The sequence below is a fragment of the Delphinus delphis genome, chromosome 13 (assembly GCF_949987515.2).
Source record: "Delphinus delphis chromosome 13, mDelDel1.2, whole genome shotgun sequence".
Taxonomy (NCBI): Eukaryota; Metazoa; Chordata; class Mammalia; order Artiodactyla; family Delphinidae; genus Delphinus; species Delphinus delphis.
The window spans coordinates 50968460-50995973 of NC_082695.1; the positions used below are offsets into that span (position 1 = coordinate 50968460).

The 27514-nt window shown below is 40.7% G+C and overlaps 1 protein-coding gene across 1 annotated transcript in view; it reads left to right on the forward strand.

Moving 5' to 3' along the window:
• FHOD3 (formin homology 2 domain containing 3) overlaps nucleotides 1–27514 on the forward strand; it is a 493214-nt gene that overhangs the window by 353225 nt on the left and 112475 nt on the right. The window contains exons 11-12 of the mRNA XM_060029530.1: nucleotides 496–609; nucleotides 21671–21805. Coding sequence (XP_059885513.1) covers nucleotides 496–609; nucleotides 21671–21805 — 249 coding nt within the window. The remainder of the gene's footprint in view (nucleotides 1–495; nucleotides 610–21670; nucleotides 21806–27514) is intronic.

Sequence of the window (27514 nt, forward strand, 5' to 3'; positions counted from 1 at the left end):
TGTGATGAGATTATAGCATTTAATGGATGAAATTGATTCAGAAACACCTAAAGGAGAATTTTTAATCCGATGTTTCTTTAGCTAATCATCTGGTATTTTCTGCAGGCCTTTGATGCAATTAATGCTAATTGCGCCACCACGAGAGGCAAGAAAATCTTCAGATTCAATTGAAAGTAATTTGGATTCTTGATTTATGTTAGCAACTAGTTTTAATGTACACTTAAAAAGAAAGGAAATATGAGGGTTTTATTTAAACCCTTTGTCATAAACCCTGCTGCCTAACAGTTTTCGACTTTGGGAAATTTTTCTGATGAGAAATAAAACAAAGAAGTTACTAGTTTCTTCAAGTTAGGGTAATCACTAACAGTGCTAGCATTTCCAGACCTGTTTTTCTTGCAAAAATTAGCATAGTTTGCCACGTGTTATTCATTTATTGACTGGTACTCATTTTTCTGTCCCTTCCTGCCCCACAACTTAAACCTCTGCACTCTCCAGATACAGCAACTTTGGCAACAACTCTCATCACTCCTCGAGGCCTTCGTCTGGATCCAATGTGCCCATCACCCTCACGTCACCTCTTTCACCTCAACAGGAGCCCGGGCTGGAAAGGTGGGTTTTAGAAGAAGCATGGTGATGACTTCCCTGTCCTCAAGTGAAGGGAGTCAGTTTGATTAAGAGGGCCCAAAGGAAAAGTGTAAATGAAAAGAATAATCTGAAATATTTCCCTTTACAGAATATAGCCCAAAGGTAAGAATCTTTTCTGTCTCTTTCGCACTGTGTACTAAGTAACTATTTTATTAAAGGTGATATTTTATCAGTAATACTGTCTCATCTCCCTACATACTATAGATAGGTATACCAGTTTGTTCTAAAATATTTAAATGTGAATGTTTCTATTCACCTCTTAAAAACTGTTCTAGATTTTGTGTAAACCATGCGATTTGTCTTATACACATCAGTTTTCATCTCTGAATGATTCATTTTATGTAAATCAGGAGGTAATGGGCCTGTTAAGGTGTTGTGTTATTAAACCAGGACCTACCAGAAGAGAAACAAATTGTATGGGTCCATGGAAGGAATGTAACTTGGCAAGAGTACTAATTAGACCACCAGAAATGAACTGATTATTACTCCTAGAAGTGAATGATTGCACAGGATGTGTTTACAAGGGAAAGGGAAGACCTGTAATCTTAGAACAATTAAAAACAGGTACCCTTATATGGCAAGAGTGCTGAGTTAGAGAACACAGGCTAGGGTTCCAGCTCACTCAGTGGGAAGTTATTTAATCCCTGAGGGTAGATGCCCCTTATGCCAACCCTTACCTTAGAGGCTGGTTTTGATGAGCAGATGAAAAAGTACACATGAAAGCCTTGTGTGAACCCCACCGTGTGGGTCCAGCGGGAAGCGACAATGTATGATGATGAGATATAACTTCCAGCAGCTCGTGATTGATCAGATATTGAGACGAGCAATTCACAGAAGTCATTTGCCTCAAATCCCGAATTTAAAACAAATTCTATCTGTATTCCAAATTCCAATCGTCTCCTGTGCATTCTGAAGTGTGTTTTGCTGAGCGCTGCTGGTGGTTGGGGGTTTGGTTGGGATACAGAGCCCCAGGAGGAAGGGCTGTCCAATGGGGTTTACCTGGCCACACATCACCTGTAACTTCTAAGATGGTGCATAAACCCCATGGTGTCAAAATCCCAGGCTCCACAGTCCAGTGTGGTGCTGGGCTGGCCATATTTAGGCTCAGTTTGGTCTTGGTAATAAGGTAACAAGTTGATTACCCTGAAGACACTCTCTGCCCTTTACCCTAGGGCACCTCTTCTGGGGATCAGCTGAGGTTGCCTGTGCTCCCAGAGAGGTCACCAGTAAAGAGAACCCTTGTCCTATTAGATGTGAGATTTGGGGCTGAAGTGAGGCATATGAGAGTCGGACTGATATCACATCACATACCTCGCACGTGCTTGGCTGCCAGCTCCTTGGGAGCAGGGAACCAGGCTCCATTCATTGCTGTGTCCCCCATGGTATCTGGGACTGGGCTGTGGCAGAGTTGAAGTATCCAGGTGAATTATCCACTCATTGGTTGGAAAACAGTTTGGAGGTCCCTGAAGTTGAGAAGTTACAAGGATAGAAGGTCTGCAGGTTTCCCAAGCCCTGGCCTTTGGGGGACATTGTTCCCAGGTCCTAACGGAAGTCCCAGCCTCAGCCTACTGGAAACCCAGGTCCAATCTGGGCTGTTCCAGGAGTGCAGGCCCCTGAAGGACTGCTGTCTGTGTCTCTTTCCCTGCTGGGGGCTGGCGGAGTGTCCCCTGGGGTTGCTGGGGGATTAAATGAGGAAGGAAGGGGCTGGTTTGCAGAGAGGATAGAGTGCCCTGGGGGGAGGCTGGTCTTCATCCTAAGGCCCTGGGGCTTTAGAGTTTTGAAGCAGCTGGTGATGCTCTCTAATTTGTCAACAGTGCAGAAGGAGCCAGTGGGGCGAGGCTGCAGAGACAGGGACCGCCAGAAGCTGCCTCTGAGTCTGAGAGAGGTGACCATGACCAAGAAGGGCAGAGGCCTTGGGGCTTGAGAGGATCAGCGGGTTGGCTGCTGCCGGGAGGGTGGGAGCAGGGGAAGCAAAGTGAGGGTTCAGGCTTGCGGGAGCCTGTGGGTGTTAGAAACGAGGAACTGAGGTAGAAGATACTGGAAGAGAAGCAAATCGAGGATGGAGATGTTCATCTTGGGGCACGCAAGGCCTGAGGGGTCTGTCTGACACCCAGGGAGATGCACCAGGAGCTGGGGAGGTGAGAACTCAGTGGTCCTCGGCTTGAAGAAGGCACTGGGTTAAGATTCCTTAGAGGGAGCCTGCATGCTGAGACCCAGTCACTGGGGACAGCAGGGGCCCGTCCTGTTCTCTCTTACTGTGCACTTCCACCATAGGAAATTCATTACATCCACTGTATCCACTAGCAAGGAAAGCTTCAAAGAGTTCCCTACTTCCTTTCCATTTGCATGATTTTTTCAACTATCACCATCTGCGACTTTGAAAAACCATGTGATGGATCATTTGAAACATCAGATGTGCCATTTCATTAAGGCCAGGAAGCCACCAGGCCGGGCTGCATCATCACTTCTTACTCTTACCTTGCTAGCTTATGTTTTGTGACTATTAAAGAAAAGAAAAATCAAAGGGGCCCCAACTCCAAATCATATTTGTATACTACCACCCAAGCATATTATGTCAGTTGTATTTATGATAATGTATATTTTCATAGTTTATTTTTTTCTTTTTCCTATTTAATAACAGGATTCTTTGGACGTCATCCATAATCCATTTTTACATTTACAAATATTTTCTGCCTTATTAAGATACATGATTGTTTTTACCGAGGTATATACTTCAGTAGAGTTTGTAAGATTTATCATTGAGGTGTTTTATAATACCCATAATTATTGAAACTGAAAAGAAAACTCTTAGGAAAGACATTGAGCTATTATGAACACTTGCAAATTTGCAACGAGAACCCACATGTTCTGTCAGAACACTCCTGACTAATAAACAGCATGACAGGGCCCCATGCAGTACCGGGCAGTTCTAGAAATCCTTTCCCTTGATTTGGAAGCAAGTCTTACTTCTCTGAAGTCCTAGGAAAATCAGGCCAACTAAAACACTCCTTCAGGCAAGTCAGCCCGATTTGGGACTACAGCTGGGCATCACTGTGAGTTTGGAGTTTTCCATCTTTTTCCCAAGCATATGAGTGTGTTGGATGTTAGTAAAACTCGGAATGATAAATCAACCTAGAAAGGAAGAACTGAAGAAACAATATATAAATTAAATCAAGGCAGGGGTATTAAAACGAATCCATCTCCACATCTCCTAGTACAGCTTCACTTATAGGGCTCTTCTCGAAACAGAGAGTGTAGCATTGATTTTCGTGAAATTGCAACTTGAGTTGTGCCCAAACAAAACAAAATAAGAAAACCGGAACTATTTGCAAAAGCCCTCAGGGATACAAGATGCAACTGTCTAATGAAAGCAGACTTTTAAAATGCTTCAATTTTGAAAATGTGATTTTTGAGTGGAAATGTTCTAAATATTTTCTTTTTAAAAGAAAACAAAATTACAAGACTATTTGAACCATTCACGTTCAAACATTCAAATGAAACAAACGAGCAAACAATAATCACAGCACAGTCACTGCGGCTCTGGTCAGAGCTCATCCTCTCTCCATCCCTGCGGCGCCATCCCCATCTGGTGGCCTTTTCAGAAGTGGCAGCTGGAGGCTTGTCTGGTGATGTGACAGCAGTTACGGAGGGAGTTTGGGGGAATGGTAAATCTAGTGCGGGGCGGGGGGGGGGTGTTGAAGGTGCTTTGACGCGGGTCAGTCTTTGTGCTGGGGCTAGGAAGTAAGTGCTCTGGGAATGAGGCCCCCCTGGAGTGGGGGGGATGAGCAGGTGAAGATGCTGAGAGCTCAGTGGGTACACCTTGGAGATTTTAGGAGGCCAGGGAGGACTTCCCTGTAGACCTGGCAGTATGTGCCGTAAGCATTGACTCTGCTCTCTTTCCCCCTTACAATAGCGCTGTTGTCTACTGTAAATGGCAATCACCTGCCTGTTTTACAGACTAATGTCAGGAGTCCTTAGAAGTTTGGGAATTGTCTGCCTTGTATAGTCGTCCCAGCAGAGTTTTTCTGACTTCCTGGAAGACTATAAGCCCAGATATTAGTGGTGACACTTCCTTTGGGAATAAATGGATAATAAGGGATGAATAAAGGTTGCAACTTTCATTCTGTTGTATTACTGTTTATATGGGCTTAGCATGTACTGTATACACGGTATAACATTTGAAAGGTGTGAAGGGGTGCACAGTGCAAGTGAAGCTTCCTCCTACCCAGAAGCAACCACTCGTAGCAATTTCTTATGTGTACTTCCAGAGATGTTTTACGTTAATATCAGCATATATGTGTTTAATATAGCTTTACACAAATAGTAACACACTACACAAACTACTCTGCATCTGGCTTTTTCACTTAAAAACATATCTAGGTTCTTTTTCCACAGCAATCCTTGTAGCTTTTGCATTCTTTTTAATACTTTGTTCTCTGGGCGCTTCTTCACATACCTAGTCCTGTAATGATGGGCCCTAATCTTTTGCTATTACAAACGATACTGCAGTGTAATCTTTATCCATGTGTCTTTTTGTCCATGTGTCATTTTGCACATGTGTGATTATCTCTAGGATAAAAGCCCAGAAATAGATTCAGTAAGTCAAGTTTTTGTATTTCTAAAATTTTGATCGATTTTTGCCAAGTTGCTCTTCGTGAAGATTGTACCAGTTTTGGTTCTCAACCACAGGTGTGTGAGAGAGCTTTTTTTCCCCACACCTCTGCCAAAGAGGTGGTGTTCAACTAGTCAACCATTTTCCCCCAGTAGTGAAGAGTTGTGTGTCATTAACATTTAAATTTGCATTTCTTACTATGAATGTGATTGAGCATGATTTCATATGTCCGGGTACCTTTCCTTTTCTGTGAATTTTTGGTTCACGATCACTGTTCTTTTCCTTATTGAGGTATACAGGTTCTTTATAAACTGCAATAGGTGAACCAATTATTTTCCTCAGTCGTTGATCTTTTTACAACGTTTATGGTGTTTTTACCACGCAGAACGGTTTAAATTTTGGAATCAAGTTTATTAATCTTTTCTATCTTCTGGGTTTAGTGTTCCTTATGAGGACAGCCTTTTCTCCCATGGTTTCCTCTATTATTTCTATAGCTACAGTTCTCACATGGAAATATTTTCTCTATCTGGAAGTTATTTTGGCATATGGTATGAGGCAGAGATCCAAGTTACATTTTTTCACTTGTTTGAGTACCATTTAGTGAACAATCCATCACTTCCCTATCGATTTGTCATATACCAACAGGAATATGGGCTCGTTCATGTGTCTGTGCAAGCTGTTCCCATAGGAGCATTTCCCATCTCCTCTGGTGCCCACCTTCTCGGATGGATCAACTGTTTGAGGCCGTCAGGAGCCCCCCTTCCTCCCAGTTTTTGGAATATGACTGTATCATGTGCTACCTTGAAATAGTCCGTTATTTTTGTCATATGCTGTTGTGGGGTTTTGTATGGTGGTTGACTGTGCTGCGATAAAGAGAATGGGAACATCTGGGGAAGCTGGGACCAAGCAGCTAGGACGAGGAGAGTGGGAGCCTGCTGTACTGAGCTCAAGGCCCCCTCACTTCCTGTGACCCCCTAGGACACCCGTCCCTACCACTGATACCATAATTCCTCCCTCTGAATGAAAGTCTCCGTTTCCATGCATTTCCTGCCTATCTTCAGTTACTTTCACTCTTGTAGTTCTTAGCTGCTTGCAGGCCCAATGACCATTGCCCCGAGTATAATTTGCTGCTACCTGTGTCTCCCTCATCCTGATTTTCTCCTCCATGTGGACTGCTCTGTATGGGTGTCTGGGTGCTTGTGTCTTTCTGTTCTAGTCTGCTTTGGCTTTTATTATTTCTGGCCTTTGCTAGTATCTACGTATGCCTTGAGGTTCTACTTGTCTGGTTTTCAAATCACTGCTTTTTCCAAATATATGATCCATGTATTTTTCTGGATCCCAAGCACTTGCTGGCTGTGTTCCATCTCTTGGTCTACACAGTACTTTTTCAAACATTGTGTCAGTAGAGTTGAGAGCTCCATTGTCCAATGGGCTCTAGTTAAATTTTTATTTTTAATTTATTTTTTTGAATTTTTGAATTTTATTTAATTTATTTTTTTATACAGCAGGTTCTTATTAGATTGGGATTGACATATATACACTAATATGTATAAAATGGATAACTAATTTATTTTTAATTTAAATTGCTCAAAGTAGATTTTAAAAAATATCAGAGACAATCCTGATTAGCATGTAAAGTGGGATAAAAGGCATTGCCTTTCTTTGTGATCACAGTTAATGGCATAGAACCCACAATGGCCAACAGAAGGAAAAAGATACCAACAGGGACAGATTCCCTACGGTTCAAACCAAGAGGCTGTGTAGCTGTGTGCTCCTGGTGCTCTGCACCAAGTAAATTTCCTACTCGCCTGCTGCTAGTTCCTGATAGCAATCTTGTTACAAGCAATGAGTTCCTGGAAGGCCCAACGTGGTCCTGATTAATCCATTGTGTTACATCCAGAGTGCACAAGAGGAGACGTGCTGGTCCACTGACGGAATGAGTTTACAGTAGTGTCTGGCTCCCTGATGGCAGCTTCATACAGTGACTGTGGGCATTAGGGGACCTGGGCTCTGCGGTAGCCCACGTGGGTTTTAGATCCGACTTCTTCTCACCGTTCCTACTAGCGTAGACTTAGTCCGAGATCTGTGTCATGCCTGGACTATGTAGTGCAGTGATGTATGTCTCCCATCCTTTCTGAAATATGGATCTGACATTTCCTGCTTAGAAACCTTGCCTCCCACTGCCTATCTGTGAACCTAACCTGATTAACCTCATCGCTAGGATCTCTCGCGTTTGGGTCCTGCATGCACCTTGCAGCTTCATCAGCCATCAGCGTCCCCATCCTCACTGTACTGCAACTGCACACAAGTGCTACCAGGCTCTCCTGAGGCCCCTTCCTTCATATTTGCTCTGTCCTCTGACCAGCCTCCTCCTCTCTTCATTCAGTCAATTCCTTCTCATCCTCCAGGATCCAAGTAGGTGACATCTGTCTGTAAAACTCCTCTGACTTCCTCAGGCAGAATGAATTGTGACATTCTTATGGGCTCATATACCTCAATTTAAGCTCTCAGCCCTTTGAATCATTATGTGTTTATCCTTCTGTTTCTAAAATAAGGGTCACAAACGTACAGTGGTCTGAGGGTAGTGAACCTGGGTTCCACAAAGCCATGGGATAAAGATGGTTCACATTTCTGGACTGGCCATTTTTTTTAAAGATTCAGGAATCCTTAAGACAAGCAGGACTGGAGAATCCACATACATGTGAATTGTAAAGATAAAAGTGTTTGCTTTTGCAGGGAAGCACTTTCTGCTCGTTCTATGTTCCTTTTTGTCAGCCTTTTGGCTGCTTTGCTATTGGGCGTCTCCTCTCTACATCTCTCCAGCATGAGATTCCCTATTCCTCACTGCCCTGCCCCCTACCTCTTTGTCAAATAACCAGGTGAACAAATGTATAAGCAGTTTTAATCTCTTCTAATCCTGTTTCCTTCCTTTGGAAAGTGGGGTTAGAATAGATTTTTTAATTTTTAATTTTATTTTTCTGGCTGCACTGTGCAGCTTGCAAGATCTTAGTTTCCCGATCAGGGATCAAACCTGGGCCCTTGGCAGTGAAAGCTCCAGGCCCTAACCACTGGACTGCCAGGAAATTCCCAGGAATAGATTTTTTTAAATTAGACAATTCTCTCACCCTTGTTTACTTAAAGGGTATCTATAGCAACCTTAAGAGGTATATACTGTAATTTTGTTTGGAAGTGAGAACATTGTGTGTGTGTAAGAGAGGTAGGTGAGCTCTGTAACAAGGAAGTGCAAATATCATTCATCAAAATAGTGCAGATAGAACAGCTACACGACAGACCTGGAGACACTTACAGTTGTTTGTGCTATAAACTGAGCCCTAGCCCTGCGCCATCATCCCTGCTTGGGCACCTCTCCCAGTGGGACAGCCCCCGACGGCCAGGTTTCCAGTTGTCGTTGGCTACAGTGGTTTTGCACTGGCATTGTAAGAAGATCACAGAGAGAAAATGGGTAGGAAGGATGGGGAAGATTTCTCCTTCAGAAAATGTTTCTGGGTCCCTGGTCCCATTTCCTTGCTCCTTCCCACAAAGCCAGGCCACGAGTGAGTAAGCTTTACTATTATAGTGGAAGAGACTGGGTTTCTGGGTTGATTTTGGAAAGTGTGTGTGTAAACACACATATATAGATAGAAATATAGATAGATATCTAGATAGATAGAGATAGAAACACACACCCCTTCCTACCCTTTTTCACTCTCTAGTCTTTGTACAATGCTAGTGCAAAACCATGGTAGCCAGTGACAACTGGAAACCTGACTGTTAGGTGCTGTGAACGTGCACACATGCACACACACATGCACACACACATGCACACACACATTACATACTCATCCATTTCATTCAGTGAGTGTTTATCAGGTGCTCACAGTGTGCCATGAGTGCTGGCCTGGGAATCCAACATTGATTGAATCAGACCCTGTCCCTGACTTCATTGAGCTTACACTCTAGTGGCAGAAACAGAAGGTAAGCAAAGCATCAGCAGACAGTATTGTGAAGAAAATGAACCGTCATAGAAGAACTGGAGAAAGACAGGCCGTCAGTGTGGGGAGCCTAGCACCGGTCCTCCATCCTCATGATTGGCACCTCCAGTAAGAGGTCTGGGAAACTGAGTCACCAATATAAGGCAAATTGCACTTTGTCCCTAGGTTTGCCTGGTGGGAGGGCGAGGGTGGGGAAGGGAGGTAAAGAGGGAGATAAGAAAATAGAGTGATTCCACATCTTTCTTCAAGTCATGATCCTGAAGATCTGGAAGAGTTGGGAGATTGTGTTTGGAAGACATTTGGTGTTCAGAGGAGAGGCGGGCATGCAGGGGAGGGGTAAGTTGGCCTGGAGTGGAGAGGAAGGGGGACGACTGGAAAGATGGGCTTCAGTTCGAGCCAGCAAGGCCCAGAAACTGCAGGACATAGGAGGGGCTGGTGGCAATCAGTGCTTTTGGAAGCTGTCAGGAGAATGAGTTAATTATAAAGCCTAATCGAGGTGGACCTGTGACAGGAGAGGCCTGACCTCCTTCTGGCTGGAGGACTCACTTGGTCTTGGACAGTAGTGTGGGAAGTAAGAGGGAACTGGCAAGAACTGCTGTATGCTTGGGCTCAGGGCCTGCAGAAGGGGCAGGTGGACAGGCTGAAGCATGATGCCAGCCAGGCATGGAGGAGGGCTTCATGCTTCAGGCATGAGCCAGCACAGTCCATGAGATAGCCCATGGGACCAGTCTCTACTGCAGCTCTGGGAGCCCTGCTGTTTCCTCCTGTGGCCGGGAAGCTCAGACCTGCACCAAAATGGTGTGTGACAGGCTGGAGAAGGAGAGCAGAAGGAACCTTTAAATCCACATCCCCATCTTTGATGACAGCTGTCTCCAGGATTGTAGCAGTGACGATGAAGGAAAGTTGCCTGTTTCTTGAGGCTGCCTCTGGGGCTTGCTCATTTCATCCTGAAAGCTGGGATGTGACCCTGAAGGTGTGAAAAAGGTTCTGCCATTTTCTTGTTTCAAGGCAAGCAAAGTGCCTTTTATAACCGGGCACAACCCAGAGTTACCTCTTGTCCTGTGATCATTAGATTGGGTCACCCCAGTTTCATAGCCAGGTTGTAAAGACAGCCATTCTGCATCATTGAATTACCATTTTATTATTATTATTGACCTCTGAGTCTTCATATTAAATTACCTACTTGTGAATTAAGTGATACTTTCAAATATCAATTTGTGAACTTAGTTTGGGTTTTGTTAATATTTAACCAGAGATTATAATTTTTTAAAATAAGGAATGTTGAAGATTTGCTTCTTTCACAAATAAGATTTTACTTAACTCAAACTTACCAAAAGAGCATTTATTTTTAAACAGCTTTTGCAGTATACTTGACATACAAAAAACTGCACGTAAGTTTTTTTTTTTTGTTTGTTTGTTTGTTTTGAGGTACGCGGGCCTCTCACAGCTGTGGCCTCTCCCCGTTGCGGAGCACAGGCTCCGGACGCGCAGGCTCAGCCGCCATGGCTCACGGGCCCAGCCGCTCCGTGGCATGTGGGATCTTCCCGGACCGGGGCACGAACCCGCGTCCCCTGCATTGGCAGGCGGACTCTCAACCACTGCGCCACCAGGGAAGCCCTGCACCTAGGTTTTGACATATGTTTTGCCAGTGAAACTATTACCACAATTGAGATAATGCACAAGTTCATTACTCTTAAGCATTTTTTTCATGCCCTTTTGTGATTATGGCTGCCCCTCCCTATCCCCAAGCAACCATGGGTCTGCCTTCTGTCATTATCGATTGGTTTGCATTTATAAGAATTTCATGTGGGCTTCCCTGGTGGCGCAGTGGTTGGGAGTCCGCCTGCCGATACGGGGGACGCGGGTTCGTGCCCCGGTCCGGGAAGATCCCACATGCCACGGAGCGGCTGGGCCCGTGAGCCATGGCCGCTGAGCCTGCGCGTCCGGAGCCTGTGCTCCACAACGGGAGAGGCCACAGCACTGAGAGGCCCGCGTACCGCAAAAAAAAAAAAAAAAGAATTTCATGTAAATGTAATCGTGCAGTAAGTACTCTTAGAGAGGGGTTGACTTCTTTCAATTAGTGTAATTGTTTTGCGACTCCTCTATTTTGTTGCATGTTTCAATAGTAAATGCCTTTCTATTACTGAGTAGTACTCAGTTGTATGAATATACTACAATTTATCTGTTTACCTGTTGATGGACATTTGGGTTGCTTCCAGTTTTGGCTATGAATAGTTGTGTACAAGTCTTTGTATGGAAATTTGATTTCATTTCTTTTGGATAACTACCTAGAAATGAAATGGCTCAGTCATATGGTAGGTGCATGTTTAGCTTTGTAAGTAATTGTTAAGCTACCTTCCAAAATGGTTGCATACCAGAATAATGTAGGCCTCATAAAATGAGATGAAATATCTTTCCTTCCTCTTCAACTTTCTAGAAGAGTTTGCATAGCATTAGTGTTATTTATTCCTTAAATATTTCTTAGAATTCACCAGGGAGGCTCTCTGGGAGTAGAGTTTTCTTCATAGGAAAGTTTTAAACTACAAATTCAATATCTTTAATAGATGTTTATCTGCTATCAATCCACATCAGGTCATGTATTTCTTCTTGAGTGACTGTTAGGAGTTTTTGTCTTTCAAGGAATTTTTCCATTTCATCTAAGTTGTCAAATTTATTGGCATAAAATTGTTCAAAATATTCCCTTATTATTCTTTTAGTATCTCTTTCAATCCTAAAGTTCACAATTTTTGTCTTCTCTCTATTTTCCTGATCAGTCTGGCTAGAGGTTTATCAATTTTATTGATTTTAAAGAATCAGTTTTTGGTTTCACTTAATTGTCTAATATTTTTGTTTTATGTTTCATTGATTTCTACTCTCTATATATCCTTTTTTTCTACTTACTTTGGGTTAAATTTGCTCTTATTTTTCTAAGTTGGAAGATGATGCCATTGATTTGAGACTTATTGCCTTTTCTAATATAGGCATTTAGTGTTGTAAATTTTCCTCTATGTATTGCTTTAGCTGCATCCCACATATTTTTAACATGTTGTGTTCTTATTTTCACTTAGTTCAAAATGCTTTTTAAGATTCCACATATGAATGAAATTATGTGATATTTGTCTTCCTCTGTCTGACTTATTTCACAAGGTCCTTCTGTGTTATCACCAATGTCAAGATTTTATTCTTTTTTATGCCTGAATAATATTCCATTGTGTATATATACCACATCTTCTTTCTTTTTTTTTTTTTTTTTTTTTCCCACATCTTCTTTATCCATTCATCCACCAGTGGACATTTAGGTTTCCACATCTTGACTATTGTAAATAATGATGCAATGAATATAGGGATTCATATATCTTTTCAAATTAGTGTTTTTGTTTCCTTTGGACACATACCCAGCAGTGGAATTTTGGGGTCATATGGTAGTTCTGTTTTTAATTTTTTGAGGAACCTCCATACTGTTTTCCATAATGGCTGCACCAATTTATATTCCTACCAACAGTGAACAAGGGTTCCCTTTTCTCCACATCCTTGCCAACACTTGTTATTTCTTGTCCTTTTGATAATAGCCATTCTGACAGGTGTGAGCTGATATCCCACTGATAATTAGTGACATTGAACATCTTTTCATGTGCCTCTTGGCCATCTTTATGCCTTCTTTGGAAAAATGTCTATTCAGATCATCTGAACTGGACTCTTTTTTATACCTTTCATGTCTTAACATGTTCATAGTTTCTTTAACTTCTTGAATCTATGGACTGTAGTCATAATAACTTTTAATGTTCTGGTCACCTAGTTCTATCATCTATGTCGTTTCTGGATTGTTTTCAATTGATAGATTTTATTTCTTCTTTATGGGTTGTATTTTCTTCCTTGTTTGCCTGCCTGGTCATTTCTTAATGGATGCCACACCTTGTAAATTATCTTTTTTTTTGGATTCCTATAAATATTCTTGAGCTTTGTTCTACGATGTGATTCATTCAGAAAGTTTGATCCTTGGACTTCCCTGGTGGTCCAGTGGTTAAGAATCCATGCTTCCGATGCAGGGGGTGAGGGTTCGATCCCTGGTTGGGGAACTAGGATCCCACATGCCATACGATGTGGCCAAAATAAAATAAAATAAAATAAAAGTTTGATCCTTGCAGGCCTCATGTTTTTAGCTTTAGGCAGGACCAGAGCTATGTTTATAAAGTCCAATAGTTTACTTCTTACAACTTTAACTGATGCCCCCTGACCCTTTGGCTTCTGCTTCTCCCAGCTACATAATCTCTCCCTGCTTTCCAGTTTAAAGTCCTGGATGCACGACTATGATTAGCTCGTCCTTCTACACCAGAAGCCTCACACACCGCTAGACAGCTTGCCTCTGGATGACCTACCTTTGGGGCAGGAACCCACTCTGTATTCACTTAGCTGTTGCCAGGGGCACAGGGTCCTATGCAAAAATCATGATCTCAGCAGGTCTTCATCATGTATCTTCCCTTAGAGAATGGGCTGGGGATGTAGACACATGCAGACTAACATATACAGATTACTGTGACTTAATACATCCTCATTATTCAGTATCTAATTGATTCATTGGGTGACTAGTCATGCAGCTCTTCTAAGTGCCAGGATGCAGAGATGAATGAGAAAATAGGATCTGACCCAGAAACTTAGACTGCAAGAGGAAATATAATAACATATATGGAAACGATGAAGGCCAAATTTAGGGTAGTGGTCATTTTTAGGAAAGAAATGAAAAAAAGCAAATATTTAAGCTGAGACATGTACTGTGGCAAGTACTACAGGGATGGTACTTTACTAAGTACCCGTGGTGTGGGGACAGAAGGAATATAGGTCAATATGGGGGCTCTGGCCTGACAGGCCTGTTTAAAAGCTCAGCTCTGCTACATCCTAAATTTAACTTTGCTGTGCCTCAATTTCCTCATCTATAAAGGAGATAATAATAGAACTTAGTACAAGAAGTGGTAGGGATTAAAAGAGCCATTTTGTGTAAAATAATTGGCACAGTGTATTGTCTCCATAAATGTTAACTATTATTATCAACCATATTTCAGTGCAATCGAGTTCCTGTTCCAGACGTCCCAGCAAGGGAGGCTTGAACCAGATGGGATTTCTGGGGCAGTTCCTGGAGACTTTTACGGCCAAGATTAAATACTGCAGTTCCTCTCACTCAGAGTATATCATCCACTCCCTTGCAAAATCTCTCTGGCCTCTGGCCACCCGCATTCTTATGTGGCTTCATTTGGTTGCAGCTGCCTTGGGTGTAACTTAGATGACTTCAACTTTCCAGGTGCATTCCGGGTGGCACGCAGTCCTGATGATGGACCCAGCTTGTAGCCATGATGGGAAGGTTCAGATCAAACCCACATCCCACTCTGGCCCCTGAGGCTGGGAACCTCAGGCTGGAACTCCCCTGCATCTGTAGAGTTTAGACTCCCAACATAAAGTGATGTGTGTTCAGTGTCTACTGTGGCCCAGATGCTGTCCTAAGCAAACTCATGGGCACACTCTCATGTAAACCAGTAGTACTTCATGAGTTGGGAGTATTGTTATCGCCATTTTACAAGCAGGTAAAGTGAGGCTCAGAGAGGTAAAAATGACTGGCCATACTCAGGTTTTCTCAATCCAAAGCCTTGTGCTTATTCCTTTACACCTTAGCTTGTCCCCAGCCTGGCCATTTTCCTGAAAGATTGAATATGAAAGATAAAAATCTGCTAAAGATGCCTTTATAAAGAGAAAAATTCACCATACTACCTTGAATTTTGGTGTTTGGGTATTTTCTTTTAATTTTTTCTAGCAATGATTTGGGATATTCCCTTTGTATGGTTTGAATGCATTCCAGCATTGGTATTATAGGTAAGCTTATTTCCAGAAATAGGATTTATAAGGCCAGGGTTTATACTCTTACATGTTTGGCTTATCTAGGTAGAGGGAGATCGAGGGGAATTTAAGTTATTAATATTATATGTATAACTCTTTGTTCCCAGTATGACCAAAGTAGATTGTATGTTTGTGAGGCCCTTTAATTGCCCTTTCCTGCTATAGGAATCTGTGTTAGGGCACCCAAAAGAATGGATCTTGAATTGTAGAAGGCATTTGCTGCATTTTAGGAAAAGAGGAACCAGTCTTCATTGCTTTGCATTAGCAGCTCACATCTCAGTTCTGAAAGGAAAGAGCCTCCACGTGTTGTCAACACTGCCTGCCTGTGTGTTCACTGGTATACACTGGCCTCAGAGCCAACACGAGGTCTGCCTTTGCAGCGTCTCAGTGGACAGGGGATCATCTGCATTCCCTTTCCTTAGAGGCACCCAGGAAGGAATGACAGCATCCACTAGATAAGATTGAACACTTTTTACCTTCTCGAGTTCTAATACTGTTCTGATTTTAAACAAGCTGCAATATTCTCATTTGAAACAAGGAAATGATGTTAATGAATGATATAGAGAAGCTTCACTGTGACCTCATTAGCATAGCCACTAATGACCCATTATTAAGTTACCATGCATGAAGTTTTCTTGAAACAAGCTGATATAATTAGAAGAACAAATTTAAAGTCAGAAGCATAAGGGGAAATGGCAAGGTCCTTATTTGGCTCCTCACCCAAGAGCTTCTCTCTCCTCACTCTGAAAAGAGAACTCAAGAGATGAAGCTGCTGATCCTTACGAAGACCACCACACAGGGCAGGCTGGGAGCCGAGCTAGAATCAGATTCGCCTAAAATAATTGTCCTATGTAGGGTACCTTATTTTTTGTTTTGTTTTTAAATTTTGTAATTGGACATAACTTTTAATGTTCAGCTAGCTTGGGGCTTCAAAGATACTTTATATTAACTGTGAGCTATTTGTCTACCCAAGGACTTTTGATTATTAAAGAGAAGTGGAATGAATTTTAAAAATGTATTCCAGGCTTACAGAAAATTGTAGATAATTACAGAAATTATAGAGTAATAAAGAACATTATATATAAAATTGAAGACTTCATCTCTTTTCTTCTTCTCTGGAGATGACCACTACCCTGAATTTGGTGTTTACCATTTCCATATATGTTTTTATATTTTTCTAAATATCATGTATCCCTAAATAGTGTGTGGTTTTGCTCTGCATGTATTTAAACTTCATAAAAATGATAGCATGCTGTTCATGTTCTTCAAACTACTTGTCACTATCAATATATTGTGCTTTTGAGAATCATCCAAGTTAGTCCGTATCACTGTATTTCATTCATTTGCTCAAGTATAGAGTATTCCATTTGTAGATATTTATGCTGTTTCTAATTATTAGCTATTAACAGTACAAAACGGCGTAATATTTTGTATTCTTGTACATGTCTGTCATCCTTATACATGCAAAGGTTACTCTAGTATAAACCTGGAAGTGGAATTGCTGGGTTGCAGGATATGCACATCTTCAAATGTATTAAGTTTCTCCAAAATGATTTTATCAACTTAGACTCCCAGAAGCAATATATAGGAGTTCTTGTTGTCTCGTTCTGTGCTTAGTGTCATCAGGCACTAATTTTTGTCGATCTTCAACCTGAGAGGTGTGAAACAATATCTCACTATGAGTTTAGCTTACATTTCCTTTCCCTGATTTCTGGTGAAGATGAGTAGCATTCATATATTTATTGGCGATTTAATTTTCTTCTTCAGTGAAGTGCCCATTATCTTTTGCTCATTTTTCCATTGCCCATTTTTCCCCTGGGTAGTTTGTCTTTTTCATACTGATTTAGAGGGGTTCTCTTTGTATTGAGTTTACTAATACTTTGTGGTTTGTATGTGTTATAGTTAGCTTCTCCCAGGCTGTGGCTTTTCTTTATCCTTAGTCTTTCAATGTATACAAATTTTAAATTTTAACATATGCATATGTATTAAATTTTCCCTTTTTGATTTCCCTTTTGGGTTTCTTGTCGAAAAAAATTCTTATCCTAATATCTAGAAGTTGTAAAGTTTTGCTTATTACGTTTTCACTTAAACTTCCTAGAATTTATTTTTGTGTCTGCTATGAGGAAGGGCTAACTGTATTTTGTCTTATGTAGCTAATAGTTGTCTCAGCACCATTTGTTAAATAGTTCATTTCCTTCCTGCTGATAAGTAATGACACATCTATCATGAATCAAGATTCCGTATGTGTATGAGCCTGTGTCATTCCATGTTTCTGTTCTTGCACCAAGACCACATTCACATTTAATCATTGTGGTTTTAGAATGGGCTTGATATACAGTGGGGCCAGTGATCCACTTTGTTCTTATTCAAAATTGTCTTGGTTATTCCTGGATCTCAGTTCCTCCATAAAAATTTTGGAGCCACCTTGTAACGTTCCATGGAAAATCCTTTTGGAATGTTGAATAAAATTGATTTGGAATTGTATTAGAATTGTATAAGTTGAAAAAGAATTGGCATTGGCATCTTGACTGTATTGAATCTTTCTATGTGTGAATGTGATATAATTATCATTCATTTGGGTCTTTTAATAAAGTTTTATAAATGTCTTTCATATAATTAAGTAATTCATAGTTACCTTGTGGTTAACTTGGTAAATTGTTGCTGATATATGAAAATACAATTGCTATTTGTACGTTTTATATTGAGAACCTTGCTAGACTCTTATTAATTCTAATAACTTGTAGGGTTTTTTTTGATTCTCTAAAAAGCTGATATTATCTGCAAATAATGACGTATTTCTTTCCCTTCCTTATGCTTTTATTTGTTTTACTTAGTGTACTGGCTAAGAATAACTTCAAATACAGGCAATTCTGGGGGTATCCTTGTATCACTTCTAATGTTAAACTGCTCTTAATGTTTCAGCATTAAGAATGACGCTTACCATAGTTAAATTTTTTTTTTTTTTACTGAATACCCATTGTCAGGTTTAGAAAGCTCTCTTCTATTCCTAAGAGTAATGAATTTATTACATTCTTGCTTTTCAAATTGTTGAGTTGCTCACTCATTACGCTTTAGAAGCATCCTAAAAGTTTTGATATATAGTCTTTTCATTATGATACTCTTTGAATGTTTTCTAATTTTCTTCTTTGACCTGAGTTAACTAGAAAGGTTTTAAATTTTTCCAATTATATGGATTTTTCAGATGTATCTTCTTATTATTTATTTTTAACTCAACTGCTTTGTGATTAGGAAGGTAGCCCACATGAAAACCAATTCTTGGTATTCATTCACGCTTGAACTTTGTCACAGAATTGACCATCAGTTTTTGAATAGTTCCTGTGTATTTGAGAAGATTGCATTTTCTTTAATTTGGGGCACCAGGTTATATATGGTCATCTGCTAGGTTAAACCTATTAATCAAGTTAAACAAGTCTGTTACATTCATAACAATTTCTCTCAATCACTGTGTGAGTGGCATAAGAAACCCCTCCACTCTGATCGTGGATTAGATTTGGCTGTATATAACAGAAAAATAAATAGGTAACAGTATCTTAAATAAGATAGAAATTACACAAGCTAGTCTGGACTTTGTTTATATGAAAGATAAATAAAATTCTATCTATGCCTACAGGTCCAAGGTGCTATAGTAGCTGCCTAGTGAGCCCAGAATATAGGTGTTACTGAACTTAGGTCTGGCTGCTCTCTGCTCAAAAGTCAATACTCAAGATTCAAGTGCTTTAGCAAAGGAAACCATAAACAAGATGAAAAGACAACCCTCAGAATGGGAGAAAATATTTGCAAATGAAGCAACTGACAAGGGATTAATTTCCAAAATATACAAACAGCTCATGCAGCTCAATATCAAAAAACAAACAACCCAATCAAAAAAATGGGTGGAAGACCTAAATAGACATTTCTCCAAAGAAGAGATACAGATGGCCAACAAACACATGAAAAGATGCTCAACATCACTAATCATTAGAGAAATGCAGATCACAACTACAATGAGGTATCACCTCACACCAGTCAGAATGGCCATCATCAAAAAATCTAGAAACAATAAATGCTGGAGAGGGTGTGGAGAAAAGGGAACCCTCTTCCACTGTTGGTGGGAATGTAAATTGATACAGCCACTATGGAGAACAGTATGGAGGTTCCTTAAAAACCTAAAAATAGAACTACCATGTGACCCAACAATCCCACTCCTGGGCATATACCTGGAGAAAACCATAATTCAAAAAGATACATGTACCCCAATGTTCATTGCAGCACTATTTACAATAGCCAGGACATGGAAACAACCTAAATGTCCATCAATAGAAGAGTGGATAAAGAAGATGTGGTACATATATACAATGCAATAGTACTCAGCCATAAAAAGGAACGAAATTGTGCAATTTGCAGAAATGTGGATGGACCTAGAGCCTGACATATAGAGTGAAGTAAGTCAGAAAGAGAAAAATAAATATCGTACAATACCGCTTATATGTAGAATCTAGAAAAATGATACAGATGAACTTACTTGCAAAGCAGAAACAGAGACACAAATGTAGAGAACAGATGTCCCCCCCGGGTGGGGGGAGGGGGAAGGGGGAAGGGGGATGAATCGGGAGATTGGGATTGATATATGTACATTACTATGTATAAAATAGGTAATTAATAAGAACCTGCTGTGTAGCACAGGGAACTCTACTCATTGCTCTGTGGTGACCTAACTGAGAAGGAAATCCAAAAAAGAGGAGATATGTGTATACGTATAGCTGATTCACTTTGCTGTACAGCGAAACTAACACAGCATTGTAAAGCAGCTATACTCCAATAAAACTTAATTTTAAAAAGTAAAATTAAATTAAAAATAAAAAGAAAAGATTCAAGTGCTGGTAGAAACAGAAAGGTTGCTTTAATCAGAAAACCGGCATCCTGGGGAGGAGGTGGACTCATGTCTCAAAACCAACTCTGAAGCTTTTGCTCAGCCATGAACATTTTTAAAGGGAAAAAGGGGGAGTAATCTCAATCATTGAGATAGGGGGTCAGCTTCATTGCCATCTCCCATTGCATGCAGGCTTGTCAACTCCTTGTAATCTTTCTTTAGATGCTATCTTGTTTTAACAGTTTGTTCATAGGATTACTGACAGGGAAGCTGGGGAAAAGATTTAGTCATCTGTTACTTACTTATTCTTCATTTTTACTTCTTTGATCTAAGGAAAGAACCAACAGGTTAAGCAAGGTATTGTGTGATCAAAAGGTTTAAAACGTATGCTTGGGCCGGAGATGAGTAGGGCATGGGGGCTCCTGGTTTAAGGTTAGTTACAATATAGCTTTGCTAAAGTGACAAGACAAAAGGAGCTCTCTCCTGCAGAGAGCTCTTTCCTGCCAAAAGCTGCTTACATAGGATTTGGTTACTCCCTCCCTGTAGCTACTGGGGATAGTGGTTTCTTCCCTCTACTTCTCCTCCCACTTCTGATTGATATCCAGAGGTGACTCACCTTTTCTAGGGAGAGCAGCTGTGTGACTTACGGCAGAATGTATGTGATGCAAGAGTCACATCTTTCTCCTGGGAGGACCTTGTGTTCCCCACCAGACAGGTATATTTTCATCAAATTCAAGTAGGCTATTACCCAAGCTATATATTAGAAATATTTGTGTCTAGTTTAGAAGTTTTTTTTTCCCCCTCAATAAATGAAGGGCCAATTGTCTGTAACAGATTATGTTTATTATTCCCCAGGGGTCCAACAGACTCTTCTTACCAGCTAACCCTCTTCTTTATTTTCCATGTAGTTATCTAATTTTGCCTTCTACCCATTCTCCTGACTTAACATTTCCTGTGATTCTTCACTGAGGCCGTCACACAGCTGACCTTCCCCGACACAGCATCTTCAGTGAACGGTCCAGATTGTTTGTGTGGTATTACCAGAGTCAAGTGCCGTCCCCTGAATAAGCTGCATGTTCATGGATGCTTCTTGACATGGAATGAAACTTCCTTAATTGCATTCAGATTTCAGACCATTGCTGTCTTTTTCTCCTTATCTGTCATCCCAACATCTTGTTTTAAGATGACATAACTATTTTTGGAGGTATATTGAGAAACTGGTGTATAGCAAAATATTTTTAGTACATGTAAAATAGAAAAGTTTTAGATTGAATGTTGATTCCAGCTCATCAAAGTCTTATCATAGACCAGTTTTAAAATGTGTGTGTGTGTGTAGAGAATAATGTATATATATTTTAAGTATATTCCTAGAATACTTATTGATAATAATAGCACTGATTATTGATGACTGCTTGTATGCCAAGCATGTTGCTTAGTATTTTATATGCATTATCACATTTCTGTCCTCTGAGCACATGAAGCAGGTTATTTACCTCCATTTACAGATGAAGATCTTGAAACAGAAGACCTGAGACACTCATTAATTTTCCCCATGTATTACCTAGGTACTAGCAGACCCTCAGTTCTAACCAAGGACTCACTGATTCCTGCATTAGTACTTTTAATCACTGGACAAGCCAATCAAACATTAACTCATTGTATCTTTAGGTCATCACTGAGTGGTCTTCTCACGTCATCCTTTAGGCAGCACCAAGAGTCCTTGGCGGCAGAGAGAGAGAGGCGGCGACAGGAGAGAGAAGAAAGGTTGCAGAGAATAGAACGGGAGGAAAGAAACAAATTCAGGTAAGACAGATTTTAAGATTTTTTAAAGAATGAGCTGAAAATTAAATCACATGCCTTCACCATTGCATATGGTTAATACTTATTTTATTGGACGCCTAAAAGAAGATGCTTTTCCCACTTTCTGGTTTGTTTCTTACTCCCTGTAGCAATATTTCATATTTTTTAAGCAATAATTTTTCCTTCTATGGGGGAGAAAGAGGCATTGTGCTGATTACTCCCAGCCCATTGTCCCCCTGATCGCTTTGGTCTCTGTCCAGCTCCAAGGATGTGTTCTTTGGTGTGGCCCACTCCAGCTTCCATGTCTTGGCCTGTCTGCCCCGCTGAGTCCAGCGTCACTCCTTTTCTCCTTCAGCCAGATCAGCTGTCCCCGTTGCCCCCATCTTCCCGGTCAACCTTCTAACACTCCCTTTGCCTGGGTTCAAGCTGGGCAGTGCTTTATAAAACGCCAGACACTTTCCTTACACATTTCATACCTTCTACTATTCTTTTGTCCCCTTTATCTTTCCCCTACTTCCCTCTTGCCTTCCCCATCTCCTTCCTTCCCCCTCCTTCATCTTCCCATTCACCTCTCCCATAGCTTCCACACTCTTTCTTTTTTTTATTTCTCTCCCATCTCCACTTCCTTTTTCCTCAGTTCACTTTTTTGGGAAAAGTATTCCGATCGATTACTCCCAGTGAAATCTACAAAGAATGTAAAGCATTGTCAATGAGGATTTACAAGTTCAATAATGTTTTTTTTTTCCAGCAGCCAGGAAGAGTACGTATAATTGTAGAAATGACCAAAACATGAGCAGAGTTGTGAGCTTGCCTTGACCGTAACTCACTACTATATGAAAAGAAGTATCCCAAGTCTGTGGGTGAAACATTAATCCCGACTTTTGTAAGATGGGGCTAATGGGCTGCGTGAAGTAAACCAACATCCTTCTCATACCATAATTGTGTGGTATATACCTTGAGCTGTCAGATTTCTACCAAATGATATATGGAAAGACCAGACCTGTATGCACCATTTCTCATGAGGTAGCTCTGGAAGTTGTCACTTTTGGAAAGGCCGATTTGTAAAACCACTGGAACAGGTTAAATGCTTCCTGATTCAGTGCCTTCTGAGAGATTCACATATTTCACCACCAAATAGCAGCAGAGAATCTGACTGAAACACATGGAAAATTCAGAGATTAGCTGACACATCTAAAGATTTTGATTGAAAACCTCTTAAAACAGGGTACCAGTTCTGGGAAAGATGGAATCAGCACACTCCCTCCTGTCTCTTCTACCACATCATTCAGTGCAACCATAAATCATGGACAGATTTAAAGCATGGAGCTCTGAGAACTCTGAACTGTGAAAGGGAGCAGGTGAATTGGCGATGGAGACTAGCATTCAAAGCTCCACCAAACCAGTGAGAGTTTACCATTTTTTCCCTCCAGTATCACATGGCATGTACTCAACAGCACTCCAAAACTCAGAATCACATACCAAGTGTGAACTGAAAGAGCTGTAAAAGAAGCCCTCTTTTTCTGGACCGGGGAGCTGCAAAAGGAATTCCTGAGGGTCAGAGAGTTGAGAAGTCTCCTGTTTTTTCTTATTTTTTTCTTCTCTCCTACCCCAGCCTCCAAGCTATATTGTTACAGAAGCACAGTGATGGCAGCAGTGTCCAGGCAGGTGCCTAAAACTCTGAGGGAGGGAACCCTTCCTGTGATCAGAAGAGCATGACTGCAAGAGCACTTTTTTTCCTCTGTGTCATCCTGCTTCATTGCCCTATATGCAGATAGAATTACTGAAAGTCTGCAGCAGAGCAGGGAAAATAAAGCCCAAGCTTTCTGGCTAGAGGACCAGGAAGGGAGACCCAGGGAATCCAGAAAATGATGGGAAAGCCACAAAGAGGAGAGACATCAAGAGACCAATCCTGAGATCCTCTCTAGTTTTGTGCACATGTGGCTCAGGACCTAAACAGCATACCACAGGCTTTAAGAACTAAGTACTGAGTGGAACACACTCAGGTCCCAGACTGGCCACTGGGTGGTGCATATAAGGGCCTGATGTGAATAGCACTAAAAATATTTGAACACTGAGCTAACATTGGAACCGATATCAGAAGGCAGTCAGAACTTGCCGGCTGAGCTTGACTTAGTTGATTGCCTGCTAAAAGAAAACAATCAAGATTCTTCATAGAATTTAAATAATGTCCAGAGTCTCATTACAAAATACCTAAAATGTACAGAATGCAATCCAAAACAACTTGTCATAGAAAAACAGGAAAACTCTTAAAGGAAAAGAGAATCAAAATGTGCTAACCACAAACGGACATAGATATTGTCATTATCAGACAAAGACTTTAAAGCAGTTATTATAAACATGTTCTAAGATATAAAGACAAATACTCTGGAAACAAATGAAAAGTCTCTGCAGAGAAATAGAAGATATAAAGAAGAACCAAATGGAAATACTTGTAGAACTGAAAAATACAATAACCAAAATAAAAAATTCATTGAATGGTTTCAACAGCAGAATAGAAATGAGAGAAGAAAGAGTCAGTGAATTTGATGTTAAAACAACAGAAATTCTCCAATCTGAAAGACAAAACAAAATATTGAAAAAAATGAACAGTGCCTCATGGACCTGTGAAACAATACATCTAGTCTTTATATCTTTGAAGTCCCAGAAGAATAGGACAAGAGTGCATTGTAATATATATTCAGCACACATGTTGGCAGAGTGAGAATTAGACCCGGGCAACCTGTCTTCAGAGATCACGTTCATAGCTATTCACTATTTCCTCTTGGTCATAAAAGGATCTCACTCGTCATTTAAGAGCATAGAGAGACCCTGGCAAAATAATCCTTGTCCAGAAAGGAATGCTGATCGTCAGTAAAGACTGCAGAGAACTATTTATTATGATGACTTCAGTTCCATTCTGAAAATCTGAGGATGTGAATGAAAAGAAATTCAAAGAAGGAAATAGGAAAAGCTTTATAGAGTAGTCCCTGGGATTACCCAAATGGCTGATCCTTTATCAGCCACTTCATTGATTTAAGTTACTCATGATCCTTGTGCTTTTTTCTTTGCAAAGCATTCTTATCTGTTGTTATTTTTGTCGAATATGATCTTAAGTTTCCTGGGTTATGGGAAATATTATTTCTAGTGTGGTAAGTGATGAGAATGGATGTTTATAAATGATAACAAATTTGTGTCTTTGTTGCTTTTTCTCCCTCTCCTAACCTGCTTTAGTTGCTCTGACTTAGTGCCCCTTTATATCCAGTTATCAGTGCACAGAGGGGTGGAGTACTTAAGCTACCTTGTGAGGTAGAAAACTGTGATGTCAGAATTCTCCAGGAAAACAAATGGTTAACTGAGAAGTGACTGACCACACAGTCTTAAACTTAGATTCAAGTTGGAACCTCTCCAGTAGGAACAGAAAAACAAACATTAAAATTAGACAAATTTGGACATCTTGTGGATAAAGACAAGAGGGAATGCACAAAGCAAGAGCTTCCAGTGATCCCTGCTTAGAAACCGAGAATGTGAGGGATGCGGAGAAAGAATCCTGGGCCCTGGAAGGAACGTGCAAACTGTAGAGTGCAACACAAAATGGCCAAGACACTTGGGCCCACTCAGATTTAATTCTTGAGATGAATGTTGGGGAGTTACCAGAGCTTGATTATGTGTTAATCACTTCTGAAAGCTGTTGCTTGCTTGTCATTGCCATATTTTATTTATGAATTGTTTTAACTTTTAAAAGTGTTTTTATCTCCCCTCCCCTCGTATACTTAGTCTTCTTTCTGAAGAGTAATTAGCAAAGTCTCTGAGTGAATCCAGTAGTCCCATGTTTTCATCCCTATGATCTTATCGAAAACTCATTATATTTAGTACTTTTAAAGTATAGCCTTTATATTTATTTTTTAAAAATTCAATGACAACCACTTTCCATTTCTGATACGATAGTGGGCTTTCATTATATACTCTGTTAATGATTTCTTGGCAATTTTATGAGCATCTAATTCTGTTCTTTTCCTTTCCCATTTCATTTCTTCTGCATATTTCCATTAGCCGAGAATATTTAGACAAAAGAGAAGAGCAAAGACAAGCAAGAGAAGAAAGGTTTGTATTTGTATTTGTTTCTTTCCCATTGTAACCAAATGGCACGTGACTTTGCACTCAACCAGGCATGCAGAGGAGACTGTGTTAATTAAAATATAACAGCTTCACCTAAGACACCTAAGACCTTGGGTACCTGGCATTTTGCAGAATAGAGTGTCCTGGTTATCTCAATTTTCCAAGAAAGTACAGATTTATTATTTAGTGCCCTCATGGTGTGAGATATGTGTCTGTTCCTCCAAAACTGTTCACCAAATAAGCATATTCATTTGGCATATTGGCATATGGTATATATTTTAAATGCTTTGCCCCACCACTGCTGAGCCTGGGTTAGGTGTCCCTCCTGTGTGTTTCCAAGTCACTTGTTCAGCATTTCTTCAACAAATATTTGAGCACACACACTATGCCATGCACTGACTGGGGTGCCACACCCTCCTGAGCCTCTCCATGGAGATGCCTGATCATTTGCCTGTCTTCCTACTGAACCGCACTCAGTTCCTGGATGGCAGGAACCATACCTGATTTTCCTTGGTGTCCCAGTGCCCGCCACAGGGCTTGCACATAGCAGGCACTTAAGAAGGATGTATCGGATAAATGAGCAAAAGAACCAACAGCTTTAAAATATTTAAGCTGTAAACCATTTCAATGTTCATTTCAATAGCAACATACTTTGAATCCCATTAAACCATGCCAAGTTAATGTATTCAGTGTCTGGTAAACTTAGATAAGCACAGGAAATTGTTTTTGGAAGTAGACCAGCAAAAGGCAAGTTTACCCCCTAGCACTGTACAGCCTGCAGTTATTCCCTCCACCACCAGATGGGGTTACTGCATGGAGAGCTGAAAGGCTGAGTTCATGCCAGAGCCAGTCAGGAACCTAACAGTCTCTGAATTATGCCAATAAAAAGTGGAATTGTGCTAATTTTTTTTAGACACCATCAGCTAAATAGATCAGGACAGTCTGAGGCAGGGAAGAGTGGATACTGCCTGTGTTCAATTTAAAAATTAGATGCTTACGTCAGCCTCATAAACAAAACCATGGCATTGCTTTAATTCCGGCATTCTGTTAGATTGTTGCCATCCTGGTAATCAGTTGTGGCCACAGCAAGTTTAGAGTGAAAGTTGCTGGCAAAGAAACAAAGAGACTTTTTTGTGTCTAATTAGTACCTGTTTTTGACATTGGGGGACATGACGTATATACCCAGGTTTAAGAAATCAAATTTTATTTTTTAGATTCCCCACCAGATTCTGCACTTTTTTGAACTTTTGGACAACTTGAATGTCATGTTATGTCTGCACAGGCAAGTCCTCAAAGCTCCTGGAGAGATGACCAGGTGCTGTGTCAAGGTCTGAATTGATTCAGACTGACCTCAAATTTTTCCCAAATCACTTAGGGCTACTACCTCTTTCCGAGTATTATTTACTGCTCTTTCCCCCAAAGTGGAGCATCACTTATACCTGGAAAATTTATGCAGAGGAGTCTTCCACTCCTCTTCTCTCCCTTGTTGTTCTGCTCTCCGACCTCAGCCCCACACCACCCATCTGCCTGGGCGTTCTTAGCTGGTGCAGGAGTGGGCTCTTCATGGCTCCACGGGGGACTCCTTCCTTACAGCCC